Below are 15,800 nucleotides of genomic sequence, written 5' to 3'. Positions count from 1 at the left end.
CATATCTTTTTTTTTTTTAAGCAATTGGGGTTAAGTAACTTGCTCAAGGTTACACGGCCAGTTATTTCTGGGTGTGGTGCTGAGTGTCTGAGCCTGGGATTCGATCTCCAGGTCATCCTGACACTGGAGCCGGTGCTCTTACTCGACACCCCATATCTCTTAACTTCAGACCTGACAGAAGCTGGGGACAGCTTAGGATTTTTTCTCCCACCTTTGCCTGGAGAGCTGGAGTGGGGGGTGGGAGAGCCATGCCCCAGATCTCAACCATTCTTTCCTAAGACCCACAACATCCCACTTCCACCTCACCTGCTCAGAACCCAACTCCCATCAGCCCTAACCTTGGGTCCTAGCTATAAGCATAACTATGTGTGACCCTGGGCAAATCACTTAACCTTTTAGTGTTTTAGAGTGTAGGCAACTAAGACTAAGTTTCGGAGAATGTGCCAAACTACAATGGTAGAGGGAGGTCCTGTCTCTATCTCTGTGTTCTCTCACATCTTCCAGGGCTATCTATCATGGTGCCCTTTTCCAGCCACACTCCTGATTTTTCAGGCTCCATATCCGCAACATCAAAACTTTCCTAGTTTTGATCAATTCACACAAAACTGAAGAAGTACAATAGTTTGGCAAAAAGATGAATGGACTACAAATCTCATCTCTGATACTTTCCAGCTATGTAACTGTGGGCAATTAACTTTAACCTTACAAATGAGCCTTAACTTTTCCAGGTCTCAGTTTCCTTATCTATAAAACTGGAATGATAACAATATTTGCACTTGTGCAAAAAGCACCTTCTATGCCTTAAAAGTGTACAGAAATGGGTATAAAATGCTGTAGAAATGTATATGTGGGTAGGATACATCAATACAATATGAAAACCCTCCTATTGATTCTCCTCCCAACACAGACACCCTCACACACACCCTATTGCCATTGGATAATGAGATAGGCTGATTGGTTTGGTGGAGAGGCTAAGAGCATGCTTCCGATGCCCACCCCTGTTTTGACTAGAGTCATGTAGTGTAAGAGGCTTCTGCTAGGGAGGTTGTAAGGCAGGAGGAAGAGATACTGCCTTGAATTTCTGGTGTCCAGTTTTGGGGAAAGAAGTGACAGATCATGGCCAGTTTCTGAGCTCTGTTTTCTTCCTTCCTCCCTCCCTTCCTTGCAATCAGGGTTAAGTAACCTGTGCAGGATCACACAGCTAGTAAGTATCAAGTGTCTGAGGCCGGGTTTGAATTAGGTCTTCCTGACTCCAGGGCTGCCGCTCCATCTACTGAATCACCTAGCTGCACCTCTGAGCTCTGTTTTCCAGCACCTAGCACTAGGGCTGATAAGCTCCAACTTCCAAATCAGAGAAAAAGTAGCTAGAGAAGAGGATACTTGGAACTGTTAGCAAGAAACAAGAGGAAGGCACAGCATTTCTTACCCCCAAGCACTTCTTGGGATGTTGGATTCAGAGAGTTCTCCCTCCTCCTTTCACTTGTAGTAAGTGTAATGTGTTACCTCATCCTAGGTTGGGAGTGGGGGGAGGAAGAGGAAGAGTGCCAGTGCTTTTTAACAAAGCACTCAGACTAAAGCCATTAAGTTTTGATGGTAGAATTTCAGGCAGTATGTCAGGACACAGAGATATTTTTGAACAGAAGGGCCTCACAGCCCTCTACCCCCCCCCCCAATTGGTGCTCTCCTCATATGTAAGGCCTGAGCCAATTTCCCATCTCATCCTTACTCTCCAGTGAAATAGCCACTCATCTCAAACAACCACCCCTGTCTCATGTCAATTAGGAGATTTATTTGGAAAGGTGCTAACAGGCTAGATGCATGCAGGGCCGGGAGCCCCAGTGGGGCAACAGATTGGACCTGAGTCTAGAGGCGAGTGACCAGGTAGCAGGTCCGGTGTGAAGTAGAAACAGTCCTGGTGACAGCACAGGGTGGAGTAGGAGGCCTGGGAGGGGGGTAGGACAACACATTTGGAGATCAGTTAGGACCAGACAACTTTTGACATTTGCAAACACCACCCCCACCCTCACTGCCATCTCCAACTCGAGCTTGCCTCATCGGCTTCCCCTTGCTCACATACTTCCTTGGAAGGGAAGGAGAGGCACCAGTCAGGGTCCCCTTGTCTTGATCAGGGATTCAGGAGGGTGGGATGGCGTGATCTCTCATTACCTGGGAATAGCAGTGAGGTGGGGTCCTGGCCTTCGGTGGATGTCAGTTCCTCGTTGGAGCTTTAAGGGATAAAATATTGGGGATATAGAAAAATGTGAACAGGAACAGTAGCCAGATATTGGAAAGAAAGTAACTGTCAGAGCCAAAAGGGGTCTTAGAGATCATCTGATTCAACCCTCTCATTTTACTTAATACTGAGCCGTGGAGGAATGAAATGTCTTGACCCAGGTCACAAAGCTAGTAAGTGCCTGAAACAAGACTCCCAGGTTTTTGGCTTCCAGGGTAGAGCATTTTACATTTCAGCCCTCTGACATCCCCCCAGGATGGCACCTGCTGGATGCCAGTTGCTGAAGAGCCAGCTTCTGGTCCAATTCTTTGTCTTCCCTGCACCCCAATTCTCATAAATTCAGACCTGCAGATAACTCAAGGATTTTTCTCCAGCCTTTGACTGGAGAGAATTTTTGAAAGGTAGACTGGGATGAGTTCTATTCTGGAAACTAGGAAGAGGGAAGCTTAACAGACCAAATGTTTATATGTGTTTGTATTAAGATGGGTGTATCCTCAGGGCAGGATGGGTGAAAAGAATGTAGAGCTAGAAGGTTGGTTTCAAGTCCTGGCTGTGATACTAATTTTTTTTTTTTTTTGCTTTTTTGGAGGGCAATTAAGGTTACTTGCCCAAGGTCACACAGCTAGTTTTTGTGTTAAGTGTCTGAGGCCACATTTGAACTCATATCCTCCTGACTCCAGGTCTGGTGCTCTATTCACTTCGACACCTAGCCACCCCTATGATACTAATTAACTTCTACTATGGATAAGTTACCTACCTTTTCTGAGCCTCAGTTTCTCCCTAAAATTTAGGCACTAATCCCTGTCCTACCTGCCTCTTGGGATTATTGAGAGAAAATTCTCTTGTAAACTTAGGATACTAGAGAAATGTGAGTAATTATATAGTAGTAGTATTACCAGGCTGTCCCTGGGTCTCTTCTGTGACCTCCTGTTTTGGAAGTAGCCAAGAACCCTGTCTTGGAAAACCTGAGAAGAGAGGAGAGAAATGTTCTTTGTGTGGAACATCCTTAGTCTTACCTGCCTGTAATTCCTTGGCCCAATATCTCTATCAGGTCCTTAGAACTCATCCTAGTTCCTCTGGGAACTTATATTGGGCTCCCAACCCACCTCAAAGAGATAGTCCAAGATCTCCAGAATGGTCAGAAGACTGGCACCAATAAATAGCCCCATCTGGCCTCCAATATCACCTGGGAGGGAACAAATACCAGTACAGTCATCCTGTCCTCACCCCTCTGTTTTTCAGACAGTGCCAGCATCACTTTGTCCTGATGAGACTTATTTAGGCTGAGTGTTTCCCCAGGCTCCATCCATTTTCAAGACCCTTACCATTTCTGGAGTCTAGATTCTGTTCCCACTCCCCAAGTCTCATCCCTCACCCAACAGAGCGGCCACTTCATAGGCTTTCTTCTGTTCCACACTCTCATAATTAAGTGCCTCGAAGAAGATGTCTAGCACCAGAACATTATCCCTAAAGAAAAAAATGATCAAGTGGGTAGCACTGAGATCCTTTTCCCCTGGAGTAGAACCAGGAACGTTTCCCTCCCTCCATACAATCCCAAGCATCTGGAGAGGAGTAAGCCAGGCCAGACAGGGAGAGTGTGTGTATTGCAAGTTGGTGTGTGTGTTCTGCTGCTGCTGGAAGGAAGTGTTGCCCCGGTGCAGTCTGTGAGCCCCAACTCCATCCTACAACTGAACTTTGGTTATTTGTCCTTTGTTCTCCAAGAGGACCATGACATCAGGGAGGTGGTGTCACGACTTGCAAGTGAATTGGATTTGAGTTAGGGAGGGATGTGCAAAGTCACCAGCCTCACTTTCTCCTCCAGAGCCATCTGCATCCAGTGGCAAGATATAGATCAGGACAACTGGAGGTGCCCCCAGGATACAGTGGGGAACCTTGGCCTTTGCAAACTAAGGTCTTTAACTGGTCTCAGTTTGACTGATGCAATGCATATTCATTGATTAAGGCTAGTGAGAAAAGAGGCAAAGAATGGCTTCTAACAAAACAACAACTACATCTAAGATCTGGGAGGGGAAGACCCTCAGGGTTTCCTGGCTGAAGCAGAGACAATTGCTATTTACATTCATTCTGAGCCAATTCAGGCCCAAACAATGACCAGGTAGGGCTTGGCCAGGGACCTATTATTGGTCAATCAATTCCAGCTAGAACTGAAATATTGGATGCCAGTCCCCAGGTGTGTATGTGTGTATATGTTGGAGGAGTAGCTCTAAGTGTATGTGTGTCCTGGGTTGTCTGTCACTGTGCCCCATGCCTTACCCCTCAATTTCCATGAGCAGTTTTCTGAAGTCTATAACATGTATACATTGGGAAAGTATCCCCAGATGTGTGTGTGTGTGTGTGTGTGTGTGTGTTCGTGTTGAAGAGCAGGCTTCCATGTATGGTCTATCCCTCTTTGTCTCCCACCCATCTGGGCTGGAAGCCTATCCTGGATATTTATTTGCTTATGTGGTGGGGTCTGGGTGGGGGGGAATATTGGAGGGCAGAGGGCTATGTTGTAGGATTTTCTTCTGGTGTGTGTACACTAGCAGGTTGAACTTGTGTGTAGGGGTTATCTCCAGCTACATATATTGGGGAGGAGGGGGCTCATGTGCACTTGGGCGTTTGTTTTGCGGCTGGGGAGTGACTCACGCTATATACTGCTCGCTTCGGTTGAATTTCTGGGCCAGGTAGCTGGCTGAAGCACGACTGGGAATCCGGACCATGGAGAGCTCCTTTTCATACCGTGTGCTGGCACAGGGGCTGGGGCAGAGGCAGGCGGTGTTCTTCCTCATCATGCTGTCTAAGGGGGAGAGGCCACGGGAATGCAGGAGCCGGGGCAAGGATGAGGTGTGTCGCAGGGCTCATAGAGATCATGAAAGGAAATTGGGGGATCCCAGGAGAGGGGGAAATCACAGAGCAGGGAGAGGTTAGGTTTCCGTTTGGGGAAGTGGGTTGGGCACATGTAATTCTCCAATATCCCTCAGCAATACTAGTTGGTCAGGGGGCTCCTTACCCAGGGCAGGTCTGGCACAGTCCTTGTACTGCTGGGGGCTGCATATGGGGGCACTGCCTGGTGTGAGGAGTGAAGCATTATGACTGTATCAAATTCTAGCTTCTCCAGAAGTCCTCTATTCTTATCTCAGCTTATCTCAGGGACTCTCCCTAACCCAAAAGTTGGACCCTGAGCCCTGTAAGCCTGAACCCCATCCATTTCTAACTTCCGGCCCCCCAACTCTTACCATGACCCCTTACCAGGCATGTACATCATCCGGCAGGCACACTTCCGAGACAAGAATCGAGTCTCACAGACCTGGCGACAGCCTGAGAGGCTGTAGGCTGACCTAGGACCAGAGCTGGGATTGGACGGGTTTAGATCAGGAGGACCCATGTCGAAGTCAGGGTCTGGGAGCACAGAGCTACAGTTACCCCAGGGCTGTGGCAGGAACAACAGCTGTAGCAGAAAAGGAGTTAAGGAAGAACTGGAAAAGAGAGGGAACTAGAGGGTGTGTGTGTGTGTGTGTGTGTGTGTGTGTGTGTGTGTGTGTGTGTGTGTGTGTGATGGGAAAGAAGGGAACACGGGGACAGGACAGAGAAGTGAGGAGGAATTAATATAGAATCAGAGGGTTGGGGAAAATGTCAAGAGTCAGAGAAATTGAGAAGTGGGGGATTTGGAGGGGTGGGTTTTTGAGGTGCTGGAGATCAAACATTTTGGACAGCAGGAGGCAAGGTAGTGAGGTCAGGGTATTGAAGCCAGGGCATAGGATACTTGCTGCTTTTGGCAGGACACAAAGGTCTGGTAGCCTGGAGCAACCCCAAAGCCAAGCTGGTCAATAGTGGGCGGCTCATCTTGGCTGTGAATCTGCACTCGAATCCCTGCCTCATATGGGGTTTCTTCTGGAGTAGGGAAAGGATGGGGGGGGGGCGGAAATAGAAGCTCATCTTTTCCCTGAGAGTTTGTCCCCATTGGGAATCCTTTGGATTCCTCCTAAAGACACTTCGGGTTTGAGTCACTATCTCATCTAAGGAGAGGGAAAGCCCTGCCTCTAGTCCCCATGCTCTAGTATGCACCCCTTTCCCCAACTCCCTACTCAACAGGCAGTGACTTTTACTGGAGTTCTGGGTCTCCTTCATCTGTTTCCCCATCACTTTTGTAAAAACATGGCATAACAATTGCCATTCAGGGTCAACTTCACACTAGCCTCCTCTTCCAACCCAAGATTGTATTGATTCCCTTACTCCCTCCCCTGTACTCTCAGCTTCCCATCAGCTGAAGATTCTGCCTTTGACAGGATCATCAAGGATGAAATTGGAAATTGACATGATTGACCCCTCTTATTTCAGTCTCACAGGCTAGAAACAAGTCTGATAACCCATACCTGTCCCTTTTCCAGGTGCTTAGCCCTTTCCCATGGCTTTAGTCCTCCATTCTTTCTCCTTCCCCATTACTGTGTTCTGTCCTGTACTTTTATGCCTCACCTCCCATACCTGCCCCTGTGGTACCTGTTCTCCTTCCCCCATTACTGATGCATCATCCCCATTTCTTGCCCACCATATCCATCCCCTCCCTCTCAATCTCCCAGTCCTTCTCTCTCAGAGCTTTCATACCTGTCCCCCATCTCTCTTGACCCCTGTGCCACATACCTGTGTCTCTCCACACTGGCAGGTATTCATCCTGCTGCACTGTCAACATTATCTCCAGCCCATTGCCGGCACCTCCTTTAGGAGTACTGAGGAGCTCAGCTCCATCAAATCCTGAATTAAAGATGAAACACTGACCCATTCTGGTGAAGATCTGGGAAAGAAAGGGAAGACAAGGATAGCAAGAACAGGGGAGGTACCAGAGTGATCTTGGGGAACCAGAAAAGCCTAAAAGTAACCCAGCTTCTGGATCCTATTGTGTGCATGTGTGCTCGATAGCATGGGCACACACACACACACACACACACACACACACACCCCACTTAACTCCAATGTGTGCTCTAGTACCAATGTGCGTTAGTTTCTTAGCTTCTAGGGTCTTAGAAGGATAAGATGCCATTTACCTTCAGATGCCTACCATTATCTCCCATCCCTGAGAAGGCTGGGATAGGTCCATCAGGGATTTTGTCTCCCTAAATAATAATATTTATATAGCAAAGTTCACAACTCTGATCTGAGGCTCATTCATCCTCCTTGAGTCATTTATAAAATGAAGAAAATAATACAACTTTCTGTGTGGTTGTTATAAACAAAAGCACTCTGTCAATGTGAATTTGCATCGTCAATATTATTTTGGAAGTAGGAGGTAAGCGGTCACAGGCAGGAAGTGGTTCAATAGCCACTAGGATCTTTATATGGGTTTTGTGGGGACAGTGGGGTTAGGATGGGAAAGTAGTCTTTTGGCTGAAAGGAAATATCTCATTCCATTCCAGGCTGCCACCTGAAGACCCCCTCCCCTGGGGGTAGGGAAAGCATTTCCTAGATGACAGATCGTCCTGGAAACAGTGACAGAGTCCAAGGGGATGATCTTATAATCCTCCAAATCTCTCAAGGCCTGAGTTCTCCTCCTTCCCAGGGAAACCAAGTGATACCAACAGGCCAGCCTGAAAGGAAACGGAGGCCTAAGGAAGTAGGGAAGGGGGTAGGAACTGCTCTATCTGTCCCTGATCTCTGAGAAACTCTGGGTCCAGGGCCAGTCTGTCTTTGGTGATCACTTCCTACCCTGTGATTTTTTTTCACCTACCTTCTCAGTGCCTCTTTTCTTTTACCCCCAGGTACCCAGTGCTCTCAAGCTACTTGTCTAGATTATTAAGGTGTAGAAGTGGGGTGGGGTGGGGAGCATCCCAGACACTCATTTTCATTATAAGATCAGAGGTTTCATGTGTCACAGTCCAGCATGGTGCCTTGTACGAAAAGGGCATTGTGCAAGACACTAGCTTAATACACTTAGCACCTTGGGCAAGTCATCTAACTTGTCTGAGACTGTTTCATCATCTTCAAAATGGTGATAGTACCCTTCTTACAGAGTTGTAATGAAGAAAGCTCTGTGTAAACTTTAAAATGCTACAGAAATGGGAATTATTATGATTACTATATTTGGAGTTTATATTTTAGTTTGGCCCTCCCAGGGCTTCAATACCCTGACCTCAGTACCCTGCCTCCTCCTGTCCAAAGCCTTCAATCTTTAGCACCTCTTGCAGAGTAAGAGAGTACCCTCCACCCTCCCCAAAGAGGGCGATATTTATCCTGAAGGAAAAATAAGAAGATAATCAACTTGAATATTTACTTTGACTGTTACTTCAGGCATTATGCAGGCCAATAGAGGAGATATTTGGGAGAAGAGGTATGCTCCAAATCATACCACATAGATGATCACCTAACCCATCAAAGAATAATGGAGGCCACTTAGGGCCTTGGGCAAGGGTATGGCCCTAAATTAGGGAGAGTTATCAGGGAGGTTGATGTGTAAACTAAGGTGGGTTGAGATGTGTGTGGGAATAGGTGGTTCTGAGAGCTTGAGGTCAGGTTGAGCTAAAATTATAGTTAAGAAGGCAGGGCAGGTGGCTCTGTTTGCCTACAAGTGTGGCCCAGAATATTAGAGAAACTGGGTAAACTTTGTTTTCTCATCCCTAACACCTCAATCTTGGGAAAAGCTGGTGAAGTGAAAATCCACCTAATGACATCACCATGTCATGTCATGCATATTCTTGGGAACATCAACACTTCCTACTTTCTACACCCCCCCCCCCAAACAGGAAGTCTTGGGGCAGAAGTGAGATTTTCTAGGATTGGATAGGGTTACCAGAGGGCCAAGATATAGGTGCCACAAAGTCACTTGGGTGAGGTTGTTTGGGATAGAAGGTTGAGCATGGCAGGGGTGGGGTGGCACAGCCTGGGACCAGTATCCTCAAGGTGGTTGGAAGGATGCCAGGATAGTTTCAGGAGGTTCCCTTATTTAGGTTGGGTCCTGAGCTGGGTTTGGGTTGAGACTGAAGTAAGGAAGGGATCTATAAAGAGAAAACTGGGGGCACTGCTCACCCTGGTGAAGTTGTCTGGGCCACAAGGCCGTCCTCGGTAGCGACAGTCCAGCAACATGTCATCCATGGTGTGACCAGCCCTGGTATAGAGTTCAGACAGGTTATAAGTGGCACTGGGCATGAAGCCACGGGGTGCAGGGGGCTGGCCCAATTCCTTCAGATAGTCAGCATGCTCTCTAGGCTCAAGGCCCAGCAGGGCAGGTCCAGCCCAGTGCAGGTCATTGGGTGTGATTTGGGAACGTCGAAGTGGGTTGAGGTTGCACAGGGTGACAGCAGGGAAGACAAGGTGGTGGCTCTCGTGTTCATCCAGCACTGTCACATGGTGGAACTGTCCATAATACTCAATCCGGTCTGCCACTTGATAGAGGAAGGCAGTCAGAGAGAGCAGCACTGCCCCTGCCCATAGCCCCCTGCGCAGGGTCAGGCCTCCTGGCCCAAAGACATGGCCCAACCCATGCAGTGTACAGTTGCTGGCAAACACACAGATGTCTGAGGCTGGTCGCCTTGTTTCTATGTCTTCCTCATGTGGACCAGGGAGGGGCTTCATGGCTTGCTCCACGATCTGGGCACCAAAGGGGAAGAGAGTTTGGAGAGGAGAGGAGAGGAGAAGAAGAGAAGAGAGAGGAAACAATAGAAAAGGGAAGGAGGAGAGGGGTTAGGGAAGAGAAGAGTGTCAAAGAAAGGTCAGAGAGGAAAGGGTTGAGCAGAGGGGAGAAGAGTCGGGAAGAGGTGGAAAGGTCAGACAAGAAGAGGCAAAGAAAAAGGGAGAAGAAAATGTCAGAGAAAGGGGAAGGTTTGAGAATGGTTGATCTAGGGAGGAGAGAAGGGTTAGTAGAAGGGAGATTGGGGAGTTGGGAGGAGAAGAAAGCAGAGGAGAAGGGGATCAGCCCAAGACTCCATGAGGGGTAGGGTGGGTGGGTGGAAAGGAGGTCTGTTGAGCCAGAGGCTCTGTTGAGGCCAGCTGGGGTCTGGCTGGGGCTCCAGTAAGAAGGCTGCCGGCTGGCTGTGGCTCGAGGCTGGGTCCTGTCCGATGCTGGTGCTGGTGATGCTGATGTAAGGATGAGCTGGTTGTGGGAGGGCTGGGGCTGCTCTGCAGGCCTGCTGGGTTGGGAGGTGCCCGCCGCCGCAGAGGATTGGGTTTCAGCATCAAGGGGGGTGAGGGAGGCCCAGATAAGGGCAGCTTGGGGGAAGGCAGGAAAGGTCCCTGGGGCCACAGACAGCCATTAGTGGGGCACGGAGGGGGGAAAGTAAGAGGGGGAAATGGCTATTAGAGACCAGAGGCGCCAACAAGAAACCGCAGGAGGCCAAGCAGGGTAGTGTGAGGGGAACTCCAAGCCAGAGTGGAAGGAGGCGGGTGAAGACCTTTGGGACAATTCCCACTTTATAGTCAGCCCCTCACAGAATGGAGAGGAGACCCTTGGGCCACACAATGACCCCTAATACTGAAGATTTTCCCCTCTTCAGCTCCCCCCCTCCCTGATAATTTTTCTTCAGGTACCAGAAGCGCATTTTCTATCAGAGGGAGTAGAGCTGTACGCTGGCCAGTTTAGGAAGCAGCCAAAAGTCCAGCATCATCCTCATCATGCTTTTTCCACTGTTTGAGTCTGCCCACCTCTGCCAAGACTTCCCTGGCCTTGTCTCCTTTTCCTCCCCATCGCTTCCTCATCCCATATGCTTGAACCAAGTTCATGTGTACGCCACCCCCTCATGTTCCTCTGCTAGGTGACAGATTCCTCGGCATTAATATAAGTATGGGTAAAGAGGACGCTTCAGGGAAACCACCTGCATTTCCAGAAGACCCTCAATGCTTGAATCCAAAGGAATGCCTTGTAATAGTGGGAATTTTAGCCCTTAGGAAGGCAGGAGGCGGGCGGGAGGAGGAGAGATTTAGGGTAGGACAAGGAGGTCTTTGTATCCTTCCAGATCATACATTGTCAGTGGCATAATTTTCTATAAGGAGTTAAACGCGCTACTTGTGGTAGAGGGAAGAGATGTGGGCAGCAGGGCAGAGGAAAGTGGAGCAAGGGCAATTTGCAGGGCAAAGTAAGAAAGGCAATGGGGGCGGGATTGGGAATGGGGGCATGTCTTGAGGGTGGGAACTTAACAAGCAAAAGCCCAGCCTGGGAGGTAGATTCAGCCTTAGGGGGCTGGGTCCAGCGCCAGACTTGGTAGTGACAACAAGGGAGTACGAGCCCACCCACCGGGGTGGGATTTTGACTTAACATGTGGCTCCTGCCAGGTTACATATTTGCAGGAGAGCTGTGTTTGAATCCTCACTCCACTACCCGCTCCCTGGGTGACCAGGACCAAGTAATGGCTCCTTTTGGCACTTCAGTTTTCTCATTTGTGAAATGAGAGAGGTGGAGGACATCACCTCTAAGGCCTTTTCTTAGAAGGACCCTTCTGCCTTTAAGTGCTTTGATTTAAAGGTAGTCTGGTATAAGGGAGACCCTATGGAGTTTGGAGTCAGGAAAATCTGGGTTCGAATTCTGCCTCAGCTATTTGCTAGCTATGGGACTGTATATGAGAAAGTCATTTAACCTCTCTGGCCTTAGTTTCCTCATCTGTAAAGTGAGGTTGGAGGTTCCTTCTAGCTCTAAAATCTCTAATTATATAATCCTATACTGAGCTCTCAGGCAAAGTTGGAAAGAAAATACTTGGACAGGGGCAGCTAGATGGTACAGTGAGTAGAGCACCGGCCCTGGAGTCAGGAGGACCTGAGTTCAAATCCTGCCTCAGACACTTTACACAAACACTAGCCATGTGCCCTTGGGCAAGTTACTTAACCCCAATTACCTTCCAAAAAGCAAAAAAGAAAAGAAAAGAAAAGAAAATACTCAGACACCAGGGACTCTTCAATCTGCTCTGGGTACTTAGGCAGTTGTACTGTGAAAGATGAATGAACGAGGGAGTGAATGAATTAAAAACAAACAAAAAAAACAACCCACACACACTTTAAAGCACTTACTACATGCAGAACAGGGCAACTAGGCAATGCAGTGGATAGAGCCCTGGGCCTGGAGTCAGGAAGATCCAGGTCCAAATACAGTCTTACTAACTGTGTGACCCTGGGCAAGTCATTTAACCCTGTTTGCCTCAGTTTCCCCTTCTGTAAAATGAGCTGAAGGAGGAAACGTCAAACTACTGCAGTATATTTGCCATGAAAACCCTAAATGGGGCCACAAAGAGACAGGCAGGACTGAATAAATGAGCACTGCACTAAGTACGATGCTGGCCACACACACAGAAAAACAAATTTTCAAAGTGCTCACATTCCATTAGGGGAGAACAACACACACACAGGTTTCATTTGAAGGGCCAAAGGAAAGGCTCTGTGGTCCTTAGGGTGCATCAACAAATTATCTGGCAATCCATCTTCTTTAGTGTAATTTCCATTGATAAAACCATATCCGTTTCTGATATCTAGCCATTTAATAGTGCCAAGGACTTTGGTGGTGAGGACTTTCTGGGTCTCCAGTAGCTGTGACTACTAAGGAAGTAAGGGTTGCAGTGTCTGCAGAACAGTGAGTTGCCAGCTTCCATCTCCACAATGACTGATGCCCCAGACAGGGGATGGCTTTGGGGATCAGGCTGGAAGCAGGACAGGTGGTTTGAGTGGTGCTGCTACTCTGCAGGCTCTTGAACTTTTGTCTGGCCTGTCTCCCTAGAGGGAATTGAACCAGAAGCATCAGACCGAGATTTGTAAGGTCTGGAATGAGCCAGTGGGTGAGGCTAGGTCAGGGTAGCAAGGATGGGGAGGGGAGGTAGCAGACTTGGAGCCTTGGAGAAATGAAACTTTCTGGGAAGGAGTTTGAGACACACTCTGAGCACAGATTTAATGATGGGGTCAGGGTATCTTATCACATTCTGGGGAGAGGAGAGAGTACCAGAAAAAGGGGTCTCTACCCAGTGGAGCGTGCTGAATTTTGAGTTAGGAAGGTTTAGGTTTAAATCCTACTTCTGACAGGTTAGCAGGGTGACCATAGGCAAGCCACTCAGTCTCTCTGAGTCAGAGTTTCTTGAGCATAGACAGACCTATCAATTCTTCCTCACCAGCCCCAGGAAGCTCCTTAGTCCTTGGGACTTGATATAAAAGTCCTATTTCTCCAAAATGCCTTCTCTAGTTGACAGCACTCCCACTCCCCACCACATACACAATCCTGGCCCTCTAAGCACCGATTAGAGCAGGACTGTCCTCACCAAGTCAATGGGAAATGGATTTTTGGAGGCAAACCCTTAGAGGAAGAGTGGGGTAGTGTCTAGTGGAAGGGAGGCAGGTTCTCTTGTGGGGAAGGGGCTAATCTATTTTCTTTGCCTCTTCAGAATGTTTTTCATTATGAATGACAAATCTTGAGTCTACCAACAAAATCTTGGCAGCGCAAGGCTAATTCACAATGGTTTTCAAACCCACCATTAGCTATCTCTAATTACTTGTGCTACGGGACTTTCACTTTTAGTATGGGATTGTTTCATTTTTGCCTTTGTAGCCCCAGTGCCCAACACTAGTAGGTGCTTATTAAAGGTTGGCTGATTGATTTTCCTAACAATTCTGTGAGGAAGTGGATGGCTAACCCCATTTAACAGATAGGAAAAGCAAGGCTTAGAGAGAGGTTCAATGGTTTGACAAAAGCAAATTAGCTGTAAGGACAAGGTAACTTTTTCCATTGGTTCATACTGGCTTCAATGATGAAATGGAGTGAAAAGCAGGACTTTGTAACAGGTCCAACCTAATTAAATCTATTCAGCTCAGCCACACTGTAGAATGCAACAAGAGACCTAGAAGCAAGACAGTGTCAGAATACACTCCTGACTGCTGGGAAACATCCAGGTCATAGCTCATAGAATGAAAACCTCTTTGCTGGAGCTGGAAATCTAGGAGTTGCTGACAGCTGCATTCTTGGAGCTAGCTCTTGAAGAGGGTGGAAGAAACTCGAAAACAAAGGAAGAGATAAGAAAACAACTCTGGTCAGTTTTTGCTGAATAGCTTTCCCAGATTCCTAGACTGTTAAAGCTAGAAAATGACCTCAAAGACCATCTGACCAAATCTCACCATTTTTTTTTTTTGCCTTTTGGAGGGCAATTGGGGTTAAGTAACTTGCCCAAGGTTACATGGCTATTTTTTTTTGTGTGTGTGGGTGTTGTGTCTCAGGCCAGAACCAAACTCGGGTCCTCCTGACTCCAGGGCCGGTGCTTTACTCATTGCGCCACCTAGCCGCCCCCAAATCTCACCATTTTAAAGGTTAGAAAACTGATGCTTAGAGAAAATGACTTGCTGAGAGGCAATGTGGATATTGTGCAGGGTATCAGCAAATTATCTAATTGCTGTGAGCTTTGGTTGCCTCATCTGAGTGAGAACAATACCCATAGTGCCTACAGCAGATGAAGTAATGTATGTAAATGCATCACAACCTTTAAAGTGTTACGTAAACATCAGTTTTTATTGTTGCCCCAAGTCCCAGTGTTACTCAGGTTAGATCTGCAGCTTGAAGACTGGTTTCTGGATTCCTAGTCCAGTGCTCTTTCCTATACCATGTAATGTCTCATGTACCACTAAGACCACCAGTAGACTCAAGATGTCCGGAGATGCACCTTGGTCTAAAAAAGAAGAGCCACAACCCTTTTGTGGCCACCTAGTACAAAGCAATGTCTGGATTCTGTTACTCAGGCACTGTGCAGCTCTGGGGATCAGAGAAGACAAGAAGCCAAATGATTAAAGTTGGTAAGGCTGCTGGAAGCAAGAGGGTAGTTTTGGGATTGGAATGGCTTCTGGCTGTGTCACATGAAACAGTTATGGCCCACCTTTAATTTGCTTTGGAACATGTGTGGCATTGGTGGTTTGCACCTTCTATCCCTGGGCACTAACTTATCACCTTGTGTCTTTTGCATCCATTCCTTCCCCCCATTTACCTTGCCACCATCCGTGTCTGGGTTCCTGTTGCCTCAGTCCCTGGCTGCAGTTATGTCCCTACCTTTAAACAGGCTCCAGGAGCAGGCAACCTTTTGAAACATAGCGCTGATCATGTCACAATCCCTGCTCAGCTGGTTGCATTGAGTCCTCACTTCTGTATGGTTTTCAAAATCTGGTCCTTCCCACCCGGTATGTGCTTAGTCTTATTTAAGCCCCAAACTCCCAATATGCACCCTTCCCCATTATTGTCCTTTCTTGAAGCCCTCTACCTATGCCATGCTTGTACCTTTCCTAATGCCGTTTTCCTGTTCAGAAATTTCTCTTCTCCCTTCATCTAAAACCTGCCCATCTTTCAAACCCCATTTTGTCTTGCCTCTGATTATGCCTTCTGTATTTACTTTCCCCCAATTTGAACTTAGTGTCACAATTTAGCACTTATTTACTCCTTATATATTAATCTTGTCTGCCCCCCCCCCCAACCCCACCCAGACTGTTGACTTGAGAACAAGGACTATATTGAACTTTGGTATTCCAATCCCCCACCCCCACCGTGCCATGATACCTAGCATAATACTCACTGAATGTTAATTGGGCGTTTTAGCGACTCAGACCAAATTTTTCAGATGTCTCTCCTGGTTCCATGAAC

General features: G+C 47.7%; 1 protein-coding gene across 1 annotated transcript; it reads right to left on the bottom strand.

The window, feature by feature from the left end:
• Nucleotides 1-1,063: 1,063 nt before the first annotated feature.
• ASIC3 (acid sensing ion channel subunit 3) lies at nucleotides 1,064-10,071 on the bottom strand. The gene is made up of 11 exons (XM_069083757.1): nucleotides 9,248-10,071; nucleotides 6,872-7,022; nucleotides 5,997-6,124; nucleotides 5,483-5,681; nucleotides 5,244-5,300; nucleotides 4,880-5,030; nucleotides 3,609-3,700; nucleotides 3,340-3,419; nucleotides 3,130-3,198; nucleotides 2,167-2,225; nucleotides 1,064-1,942 (listed from the first exon to the last, which is right to left on the bottom strand). The coding sequence occupies exons 1-11, from the start codon at nucleotides 9,791-9,793 to the stop codon at nucleotides 1,864-1,866; spliced, it is 1,611 nt and encodes a 536-aa protein (XP_068939858.1). The 5' UTR covers nucleotides 9,794-10,071; the 3' UTR covers nucleotides 1,064-1,863.
• Between the last annotated feature and the right edge of the window lie 5,729 nt (nucleotides 10,072-15,800).

Source organism: Petaurus breviceps, unplaced genomic scaffold (assembly GCF_028583685.1).
Source record: "Petaurus breviceps papuanus isolate PSGF00001 unplaced genomic scaffold, PetGlider_PUasm1.0 115, whole genome shotgun sequence".
NCBI lineage: Eukaryota > Metazoa > Chordata > Mammalia > Diprotodontia > Petauridae > Petaurus > Petaurus breviceps.
This window is presented reverse-complemented; position numbering and strand designations above follow the sequence as displayed.